Source organism: Diabrotica virgifera, chromosome 3 (assembly GCF_917563875.1).
Source record: "Diabrotica virgifera virgifera chromosome 3, PGI_DIABVI_V3a".
NCBI lineage: Eukaryota > Metazoa > Arthropoda > Insecta > Coleoptera > Chrysomelidae > Diabrotica > Diabrotica virgifera.
The window spans coordinates 7,965,665-7,978,026 of NC_065445.1; the positions used below are offsets into that span (position 1 = coordinate 7,965,665).

General features: G+C 32.4%; 1 protein-coding gene across 1 annotated transcript in view; it reads right to left on the minus strand.

Moving 5' to 3' along the window:
* Positions 1-252: 252 nt before the first annotated feature.
* LOC114330202 (F-box only protein 42) overlaps positions 253-12,362 on the minus strand; it is a 32,777-nt gene continuing 20,667 nt past the window's right edge. Inside the window, exon 5 of the mRNA XM_028279526.2 lies at positions 253-11,624. Coding sequence (XP_028135327.2) covers positions 11,208-11,624 — 417 coding nt within the window. The 3' untranslated portion in view covers positions 253-11,207. The remainder of the gene's footprint in view (positions 11,625-12,362) is intronic.

Sequence of the window (12,362 nt, forward strand, 5' to 3'; positions counted from 1 at the left end):
GGTGTCCAATTAAGGAAAGGGGAATACCTACCCCCCTTTTCGCCACGGTAGGGAGAGATTCAAAATAAAAACCTCCCCAATAAAGCGACTTTCTGGCCACCCTGTACTATAGAGCTTTGTTATCTTTTTATTTTTCATTAATCCTTCTAGCTTAACTGCATTTGTGGTAATTTCACTGTTTATCGTGTCCCCCTAGATTTATTAATAATTTACAGTATAATAGGATAATTTTTTTAACAAAAATACAAAAAATGCACATAAAAATCATTTATTTATAAAACAAGGTAGTCCTTACTAAATATTGCCCAAAATCAAATGATAATACAATTCTTGGAGTTTTTCGTTACAAAATACAAAACTGAATTAAATATGTCGACCAACACATGTGAATGTTGACATTCAGAAAAGTTAGGTTTATGCACAGTTAATAATCCTTTTATAAGGAAACTCTTTCGTAAAAGCAATAAAAATAATAAATATTGTCCAAGACAGCTAATACTGAACTTGGAATAGTATTAAAGGACGTTGCACACATCTTATGGTAAATGTAATGTCACTCAAATGCAATACAAATTACAATCATTTCATATCATTCCGCCAACTCTGAATTTTGATAATAACGGCGTAAATTGTAATTAAAGTTTATCGAAATTTCATTTATAAAACTGCCATTCATAAATACTCTCAGTCTAGTGGCTATTGAAAACAGCTTCCCAGCGTGAGCTAAGTCGATTAGAGGAACTCTACACTTTTGAACGACTGACCAAATTATACTTGCTTTATTATCTATAACAGGGGTTCCCAACCTTCTAGCAACTGCGTACCACCTGAAATATTTTGAAGATTTTGGCGTACCACATAACCCGGGTGGAGGGAGGGGCGTGGAATGGAAGGACCCCTCCCCCCGATCCTAATTTTTTTAGAAACATACTTAGTATCAGAAACACGTCAAATCCAAAAAAATCAACATTAGTCATTGTAAATCGCGATTAATGGCAAACTTGTTGCAGTTTGCCTGTGATTAAAGTGTCAATTGCAGGAATAATTGAACTTACATAATTTTATTCTTAAGTCCTCTTTAACATTTGTAAGTTGATTTCTATATTTATATTTTTATTTTTTACATACAATGGTTCAGAAAAACAAGTTTCACACAAGTAACTCTTAACAAATGGCATCAAAAACAGCTTAGCTTGTCGGGAGAGCATTTCATACTCGGATTTCCACCCGATAGAGAAGTCAATTAAGGATTTCTCTTTAAAACATGTCTTTCATAGAACTGTCTTCTGTTAAATCGATGAATGTTTTCTGTAATTCCAATTAATTTCTATTCTGATCCAGTCAAGTTTGGAATAATCTTCAGAGAAATATTTATTAAAACTTTCTTGAAGAGATTCCAAGTGACAAATTATTTCAAATCCAAGCAACCACATCATATTGGAGATAAATATTTCGTTTTCTTCAAAGAATGATGACAACGTAGGAAAATCAGAGACAGTCTTCCCCTGTATTTCAGAATATAAAGGAACCAACTTTTTTTCTTAAAGGAGTTTATTTTCTCATTGACTGTGAAGGGAGTTGTGTTTACTCCCTGAAGACCCAGTATGCAAAAAACGAGTTTTGAACTTACCACCCATATCTTCACACATCAAGGAGAATAATCTTGAATTACCAGAACCAGCCTTTATGAAAATAACTTTCACAGCATGTGATAAAACGTAGATCATATTTTCCGACATACTTTTAGCAGTTAATTCTTCTCGGTGTATGACACAATGTGTACTTCGGCATTCAGGAGCAACTTTCTTTATGTTTGCTGCTAGCCCTGTCCATTTTCGTGACATCGCTCCTGACATGCTCCATCTGTACAAAAACCAATCTACTTTGATCTAGCAACGCGTATTTTGAGCTCATACTCATTTATTGTATTAAAAATAAGTTCCGCTGTAGTGTTTGATTAAAGTGATTTGCAAAACAAAAACTCTGAACGGTTTGTGTCATTTCCACAGCGGCCGGTAGTAAAAGAGTCTCAGCTATTATGTGAGGCTTTCCATCCTTTGCCATTTTTTAACTATAAACTTATAGCAAGGTAGAACGCCTTCATTAAGTTTGTATCAGTATTTACAAAGCTAGTCATGCATTTATTTTTTTCTGAAAAAAGTAGATTTTCTTTTAAAAAATTCGATCGGAAACCAAATCAGAGTGTTTTGTGTATTCATGACGTATCAGCATAGAAGGCTTTGGTTCGAAAGCGTTTCGAAATAAGTAACACATTGAGGATAGAATTGGCATTATTTTCTGTGCCAAACTTCACTATAAAACCGTACTGTGAGTAATCGCTTGTTTCATCCACCCGACGCGTACCACCTGAAATGTTCCCGCGTACCACCAGTGGTACGCGTACCACCGGTTGGGAACCCCTGATCTATAAGATAACATTAAGCCTCTGCCTTAATATCCGAAGAAATATTTATAAAATCTTTTCTCTCTCGTTGATTCACGTACATTCTCATTTGATTTTAGATTTATTTATATCATGGAATAAAAATGTATACCATTTTTATTCAGTTGCAATGCGAAGGCAAAACTTCTTATTCAAAACAATCTTATTTTTCACTTAGAACAGAGAGCGCAAACCAGCACTAATCGACGATTTTCGACTAATTGGAGTCGTCATCAGAGAGGCGTAGGTTTGCTGCTCTCTGCTCGAAGTGACGAAACTCCGAGAGCTTATCCCCGCATTACAACTAACGTTTATGGAGTAGGTGTCTAACGACATCTGGCAACTGAAAGTCAAAATTTTAAAGTTTTCTCTAAACTGAATAAATATGGTATACATTTTTATTTCATTTTATATTGGTTTTACTCCTTTGAGTAACTAGGTCCATTTTCCGTTGGAATTTACCAGCTGAACAGACGGGGTCGTGAATTGTAAGTTTTTTGAATTGCCTCTTGTCTTCTTTGCTTCAGCATCCATCTGGCTTACAATTTTTAGAAGCTATGGAGGTGTTACCAGGAAAATGGTCGAATAAGTTTTCAATTAAATATCTTTTAATAATATTTTTAATATTTTTCAATATTTCTATTAGGTTGAAAACTTTAAAACTTTGACTTTCAGTTACCAGATGTTAGACAAATACTCCATAAACGTCAGTTGCAATGCGGGGATAAGCTCTCGGAGATTCGTCACTTGGGGCAGAGAGCAGCAAACCTACGCCTCTGTGATGATGACTCCAAATAGAGTCGAAAATCGTCGATTTATAGTGCTGGTTTGCGCTCTCTGTTCTAAGTGAAAAATAAGACAGCTTTGCCTTCGCATTGCAACTGAATAAAAAAATGGTATACATTTTTATTTCACTTTATATTGGTTTTACTTCTTTGAGTAACTAGATCCATTTTCCGTTGGAATTTACCAGCTGAACAGACGGGGTCGTGAATTGTAAGTTTTTTGAATTCCCTCTTGTCTTCTTCGCTTCAGCATCCATCTGGCTTGCAATTTTTAGAAGCCATGGAGGTGTTACCAGGAAAATGGTCCAATAAGTTTTCAATTAAATATCTTTTAGGAATATTTTTAATATTTTTCAATATTTTTATTAGGTTGAAAACTTTTAGATTTTGACTTATTTATATCAATTTACCCCTTTATTAATCAAAATTCAGAGTTGGCGCAATGATATGAAATTATTGTAATTTCGAGACGAACCTATTCATGTGAATTTTATTTTATTTGGGTGACAATGGGTGGAATGCATAAAACGTAGTACCTGCTAATGCTTCAAGTACGTACTACATTTTTGAAGAATTTGCTACACTTACAAAACATTTGCTTTCCTCCGTAGCATCTGCTACTATTTACCAGATACATAGAAGGATGTACTACGCTTTTGAAGTATTTGCTAGTATAGTAGAATTTGCTTCAGTTTAGGTGAAGTTGGTGGATGAACGACTTCGGCGTAGGTGTTTTTTGTTAAATTATTTAAACATTTATGAATGTTCGTCGTAGAAAAATCTACATACCAGGAGAAAGATACAATGACGATATTTGTCGTAAAATATTTAGGTAATTATCATGAATCGTGCAGTTTTCTTCATACAGTGCGCTGGAATAAGTGTTACCACCATAAATATTTACTCAATTATTTTTAGTATATAATCAAAACGCCCGGAGAGGTCAATTTTTAAAATAATCATAGTATATTATAGCATCAATGTTTCGAACTTTACGCAATTCCTCTTCAGGTGACAGTTATAACTTCGATTTTTTAAATGGGAAAGTACATCATATGACACACAATTTAAAAGCTTCTGAAATACTGATTACAAAAATGTATAATACTTCGGAAAAATTTCGGTCAAATGATTTTTAAATGCGTTCATTTTTTTAAATCCTGAGAAAACTAATAAGAGTTTTTGAAAATTTTAAACGCAGAATAAAAGATTACATTATTACCGAGGGCCGAAAGTCCCTAAAAACTTCTATATTGTTTATTTAAATAAGATACAGGGGTGAAAACGAAGAGAAAATTTAATATGATTTTTAATTTCAAATATATCATTCAGAAGCAAATTTCTATATGGTTGACTAACTGCTCACCAGCTTCAGCAAACTTTATCAATACATTCGCAGCTCGTTCCTGAGCTTCTGCCGAAGACTGTTGAGCTCGAGCACAAGAAATTTGAGCTCGGCTGCTTCAATTTGTTTTCGTAAGCAGGTCTTCTGTAGTTCAATTAGCGACTCCTCCTTCGACCTAGGATATTTGGGAGCTCTCCCTGTTAGTTTTTGGCAACCAGAATTGGAGCTAAAGAGAACGTTTTTATCATTATTTTTTGTGATGAAACCCCAATCTCCTCTGTTACACCGGCCTGACAAGCACCTGGTACCCTGTGCAAGACTGGATTTTCTCCTATGTTCCATAACTCATAGAATTTTCTTTGCCAGTCAGTTAGTACGATTTTTTTGTTACCAGTTTTTTTGAATCTAGGTTCTGAATCTAGGTTTTTTTTTATTATTTCATTAACGGCAGCAGTTAATTTATTCAATGTAGCTTCTTTTTCGTTTTTAATTTTTGGGATCATTCTTTTATCAAATAAAATTTGATAGTTTTCAAGAAGATTAACAAAAAATACTTGTTCATTTTTATCCTCGCCTAACCCTTTTGTTGCTTCGGAATCTGAACCACTCATTTTTACTCACTACTCACTTATTCTAATAATAATTAGGTACGTAAAAATGTGAATTCACAAAACACAAAAGCACATGAAAAACTAGTTCTAATACGATTGGTGTGATGCACATAAGGGCACTACGGCTGGCGCTACGTTTAGTAGTAGATCCTTCAGGTTCGTAGCAGGTACTTCGGTTGTGTAGTACGGTCTTCTAAACACAGCACTTACTTTTATGTAAAAGAAAATGCTACAAATTAGACACTATTTGCTGAAGCAATAGCATCTACTACGTTTTATGCATTCCACCCATTATGTTTTCCATAAGATGTGTGCGGTGTACTAAATTTGCAAATGTCACGAAATGGCCGATATGGTAATTGCAGGCTAAAATAGTGTGGTAATTGTCAGAACAATTCGACATATGAAGATTATGGCCATGGTAAGTATATAGACTAGAATATGATAACATTATCCACTCTAAAAACATGGCAGCATATTATTTATCTATCCAATCACTTAAAAAAACGTGCATAACTTTTATGCATATGTGTAAAACTAAATTGAACCCTATCAAACACTAAGGGCCGGTTGTTCGAACGTTAATCAAAAATGATCATTATCAAATATTTAATTACTGTCACCAACTGTCAATGTCAACTTTGTTTGGGTTGCTGAAAACATAATTATGGATTACAATTATGAAATTAGTTAATCAATTATGTTAATAATTGTTATGTTAATTGATTAACTAATCTCATAATTATAATCAATTATGTTTTCAGCAACCCAAACTATCTAATATGAAATTAGTTAATCAATTATGTTAATAATTGTTATGTTAATTGATTAACTAATCTCATAATTATAATCAATTATGTTTTCAGCAACCCAATCAAAGTTGACATTGACAGTTGGTGACAGTAATTAAATATTTGATAGTGATCATTGTTGATTAGTGTTCGAACAACCGGCCCTATGGGCCGCTTGTTCGAACGCTAATCAAAACTGGAATCAACTGATCATTATCAAATATTTAATTACTGTCACCAACTGTCAATGTCAACTTTGATTGGGTTGCTGAAAACATAATTGATTATATTTATGAGATTAATTGATTAGTTAATCAATTATGTTAATAATTGTTATGTTAATTAATAATTAATTAACCAATCAATTATGTTAATTATAATAATGATAATTAACATAATTGATTACAATCAACTGGTTGGCGTACGAACAACAGATTTTTTTATTTGATGGTTATTAAAGGGACTTGATTATAATCAACTTCTTGATTAGCGTTCGAACAACCAGATATGTATGTATTGATAGACCAGAGAAATTAGTAAAATAAAAGCGTTTTTCGTGACACTCTTTGATACGGGTTAAAGTGGCATAACTCAATTCCAGTTATCTTGTTAAATTGACTCTAAAAATTCCATACTTTTACCAGGAAAAGTGTCACATAGATGTTTACTTCTAACTTCGTAAGATGACACTTTTTGAGTTATGCTCTGACGTTCGATGTGAACGTATATTTATCACGAAAACAGTTGGTACTTTTGGTTAACGTTTAAAAAGTAACCAATATTTTAAAAAGAAAAGTGACATAACTCAAAATTTTGATCTTTTTTGTTAAATGAGATATAATTTTTTTGGTTTTGCTTCTTACACAATTAGAAATACTCACGTATCCATATTCTTCATTTTTAATTTTTAAATTTTAGCAGTTACTACTATTAAAGGTGATGACCGGCAAATTATAAAGAAAAGTGACACAATTTTTCTGTAAAAGTATAGAAAATCCTTTTAAAAAATGAGGGTTTGTAAAAGTATTTTTGTTATTTTTCTGTATCAAAGCGTGTCTTTGAAAAATTATTACTTCTGTGATCTAATCACATTATGTTATTGATCGTTGTTCATTATGAATGTAACAAGTACTTTCAAGGCGTAATAAATAGAAAACAAGAAATTTAAGAGAACTTAAAAACAAAACAAGTTGTATATTTCCGTAATACATTCTGAAACGAAAGATATTCTTTGTAATAATAATTAATAAAGTTCGCCAAAGAATATTTTCTTCGAAAATTCTAAGGAAAAATTAATATATTTGCAAACAAGAAGGGGACTATTAATAAGGAGAATAAATAATACTGCAGTAAGAGTCTTATAAAATCACCAGTGGCAGCCACTTATAAAATAATTTTGAATGGTACAATATGTATTGCAAATAATACACGTTTGAAATCTTTAGTATCACTCAATATATTCCTAGATTCTTGTATGATTCTTCAAAAATATTAAATATAGTTTGAAATTGGATAGATAATAATATATTATACAATATAATACAGTATTTATTAGTGTGCAGGTATTTGTATTTAAATAATAATAGTATTGATAATAATTGCAAATAAAAAGGTGTAAATTGCAAGAAACAAGTCACAAAACAGTCGAAAATACAGATTGTAGTAGAATACCAATTCAGAAGCAAAAGAAGCCTGAAATAGACGAGGGAATAATAGTCCACAATACATCGTCCTTTTTGGAAAATCATCACAAGTCTTAAAAATGCTTTTAACCGCTTCGATAGAGCGAGTCTACCACTTCCTGAAAAATTTCAGGGTGCAGGTTGGACGCCTTTTCTCGTCCCGCGTCATTAACAGATTTACGTTGTCGGACTAACGAAACGCGGCTGTAAATTTGTCGGACAAGAGATCGACAATTTTTATTAATTAAATATATAAGTACTTTAAATTAAAAATTAAGATATTTGTAATAACAAAACTGTAGAGTCCGACGCCAGTAAGATGTCACTCTAGCGCGGTAGTTTTATTACAAAACTCTTAATTTTCAATTTTTCAATTTAAAGTACTTATTTAATTAATAAAGATTGTCGATCTCTTGTCCGACAAATTTACAGCCGCGCTTCGTTAGTCCGACAACGTAAATATGTTAATAACGCGGGACGCGGAAACGCGTCCAACCTGCACTCTGAAATTTTTCAGAAAGTGGTAGACTCGCCCAAACGAATAGTTCAAGAGGCAGCGCTGTTTGAATTTACTAAAGCTAGATTTTTCACAGTTGATTACTGTGATTGGTTTCACTTCTACTGTGTAGAACAGAGGTTACTGAGAGGGTATCAAAGTTGCTTTTCTACGAAGGTAATTGAATCCATTTACTAAGGCTGAAAATCATTACATACATTCTAAATTAAATATAAATAAGTTATTATAGTCGGTCAGCTGTATGACGGGACAGAGCCGGTCGGTCGGTCGGCCCCAGTGAATGTACAGGGTTATTCACCATATGTTGACCCCCTTGTAAACTGTTTTATTTACAGAATTAGAAAAAAATGTAAAATACAAAAGTTATTCGATTTTTCAATTATGATTTTTTGACATATACAGCGTATCTACTTAAGTTGGAAACATATGGGAAACTTTTTTATTATTAATTTTACGAAAAAAAGTTATTCTTTATAAAAAGTTCTGCATGCCCCAAAACCTAAGATTCAATCATCAGATATCAAATTTTCTCAATATTATACGAGGTATGTCAAAAAATATGAATTTCGGTCAAGGGTAAAGTACCTTTATTTCTCTCAATATCGAAAATTCTTATGATAAAAAGTTGTTTGGAATTAAAAACTAAGATCAAATATGCAATTACATGCTTCTAATTGAAAAAAAAATTTTTTTCTCAAATTTATGAATACCTAACTTTTTTAATTATTACAAATACGATAACTCTTTTATTATTCATTTTACGAAAAAAAGTTATTTTTCATAAAAAGATCTGCATGGTCTAGAATCTAAGACACAACCATAATATATCAACTTTTATTAATTTTATACGAGGTGTGTCAAAAAATATGAAATTCGCTCAAGATTATAGTACCTTTATATTTCACAATACTTCAATTAGAAGAATGTACATAATTGCATATTGAAACATAGTTTTTAATTCCAAACAACTTTTTTTAATAACCATTTTCAATATTGTGAAAAATAAAGGTACTTTACTCTTGAGTGAAATTCATATTTTTTGACATATCTCGTATAAAATTAATAAAATGTGATATCTGATAGTTGCATCTTCGGTCTTAGGACATACAGAGCTTTTTATAAAGAATACCTTTCTTTCGTAAAAGTAATAATAAAAGAGTTATCGTATGTGTAATAAATATAAACGAAGTTAAGTATCAATAAATTTGAGAAAAATTTGGAAAATATTTTTTTTCCAATTAGAAGTATGTAATTGCATATTTGATCTTAGTTTTTATTTCCAAACAACTTTTCATAACAAGAATTTTCGATATTGAGAGAAATAAAGGTACTTTACTCTTGAACGAAGTTCATATTTTTTGACATACCTCGTATAATATTGACAAAATTTGATATCTGATGATTGAATCTTAGGTTTTAGAGCATGCAGAACTTTTTATAAAGAATAAGTTTTTTTCGTAAAATGAGTAACAAAAAAGTTTCCCATATGTTTCCAACTTAAGTAGACACGCTGTATATCGTACTAGTGACGTCATCCATTTGGGCGTGATGACGTAATCGACTATTTTTTTAAATGGGAATAGGGGTCGAGTGCTAACTCATTTGAAAGGTTATTTAATTCCCTATTCAGTAATATAAACATTAACATGATTAATTATACAGGATGTCCAAAAATTTTTTTAAATTAAATTAATTGTTCAATTAATAATTCAAATTTTTTTTTACACCCTGTATAAATAATGATCTTAATGTTTATAGTACTGTATAGAGAATTGAATAACCTTTCAAATGAGCTAGAACACGACCCCTATTCTCATTTAAAAAATAGTCGATTACGTCATCACGCCCAGATGGATGACGTCACTAGTACGATATATATGTCAAAAAATCATAATTAAAAAATCGAACAGCTTTTGTATTTTACATTTTTTCCTAATTCTGTAAATTAAGCAGTTTACAAGGGGTCAAAATATAGTGAATATCCCTGTACATTCATTGGGGCCGACCGACCGGCTCTGTCCCGTCATACAGCTGACCGACTATAATAATTTTTATTTATATTCAATTTAGAATGTGTGTACCGATTTTCAGCCTTAGTAAAATGGATTTAATTACCTTCGTAGGAAAGCAACTTTGATACCCTCTCAGTAACCCCTGTTCTACGTTTCGCTTGACCGACCGCAATATGTTTCTCTACACAATCACAGTAATGAACTGTCAAAAAAATTAGAATTAGTAAATTCAAAGATATTTTTCAGCGCTGCCTCTCCGTCTAGAAACAGTTAAAACCATTTGTCTTTTGTAATAATTTTCCAAAAAGGACGATGTACTATGGACTATAAAGTTTGGACTTCAATATACATAAAAAACTAGGAAAACGGATGTTACAGAACAAGAATTGTTTACTTTATCATTGGAAGACGCCTTGAAAACACTAAAAATATTAAAAGTAATTCATACAAGGATGATGATAAAGCTTGGAACCTGTTTTTCAAATGCCGAATTGTAATTGCTTCTTCTAACCGGACAGGAGAAAGAGGTTGAATTATACGATGAAAAAGAAAGGTCAATAAAAATGTACCAAAATGAACTAGAGAACGTAAGTGGTGGAGCTAGGATACAAGACAGAGGAGAGAAAGGACTAAAAAAAAAGAACAGGAGAAAGGTCTTAAATAATGCGTTTTGGCGATATAAAAAAATTGTGGGAATGTACTGGACATAAATAGAGGCTCTTCAGGAAGACTCGGGACCAAAGAGTGGAAAAATAGCACAAGTTTGCAAACTTTAAGATTCATGCACTTGTTTCACTCATCCCTTAAAAATAATATGGCTTGTATCTATATTTTGAGCAACTTTCTCATATATCACTCACTGTGCATCTTTAGCGTCTTTATATACTACACCTTAATTCCCAACCCTAAACGTTTGGTAAAACTGTAAACGCTGAACACTAGGAGTATCGATAAAGTCTCAAAATCAGCACAGCTGGCAACACTGTGCGCACTGAAACCCGGGGAAGTACCGAATATATTCTTAAATAACGTAGCTAGGTGCAGTGATGAAATGCAAGCTGTTTGATATCTGGTTGTTCATATTTTTGGAAAATCCTATGGAATTGGCATCCTTTTGTATACCCCCGAACATAATGAGCTCCGACTTGCCTTCCACCAATGTATACAATATCGTCTCTTCGGGGCCGTTTTTAATGTTCTTCGGTGGTATCCACGTGGCTGTGGGGGGGTCGTTTAATACTTTAGAAATGTCTAACGTGTACACTCCTAGGTAATGAGTCTTCTTCTCTCTTTTGTAGGCACCTTTCGTCATGTTCTCTTCGACTTTGAGTAAAGTGGCTAGGCGTTTTTCTCGCATCATTTCTGCGTATTGCTGTCGGGCGTCTAGACCGTTGAACGCAGTCAAGTTGATAGTCGATGTTGTGGGCCGACTTTGTATCTGAAAAATTAAAAAATAACATTTAAAATAAAATAATCATAAGTCAAAAGAGGCAGAAACTAAAATTCGAATTATTATCCTTTGCGCTTTTTAAGATGGAAACAAAAAGCAGAACAGAGTGGTAAATTACTAGACAGGGGAATCTATAATTGCATTCACGACCTGTCGTTCACCGTGATAATATTCTTTAGCGAACTAGTTCCTTTTATACCCACAAAAGTGAATAAGAATGCTTCTACACAAGTGCTCCAATGAGATTTATTTGAAATCGAAATACGTATAAGCACATAGTTGAGGCCCTATTCTGTAATCAAATCTAAATCATCTTTACTCTTAATTTAAAATATACTCTGGGCTAATTCGCAAAATACAAGGAAATAGCTATTTGTATAACAAGGGAGGAAAGTGCTAGTTTTCCTCCCGAGAATGAAGTTTACTGCCCGACGCGTAGCGGAGGGCAGTAATCATTCAAGGGAGGAAAAGGCACTTTACTCCCATGTTATACATATGGTTTTTCCACCTTCCTCAAATAACAAGTCATTTTTTGCATTTTTACTTAATTTATTTATGTAACTAACCAACAAAATTTATTAGAACTAAAACAAACAAGTAGGTACAATATAACTGTCAACTGTCAAATATAAGTCAAATTATTAATGTAAACATTGTTAAATCAGAATAAAAATTTACTGTTTTTTACCATTCTGCAAAATACAGAGTGTTTTTAAATAAACGTTA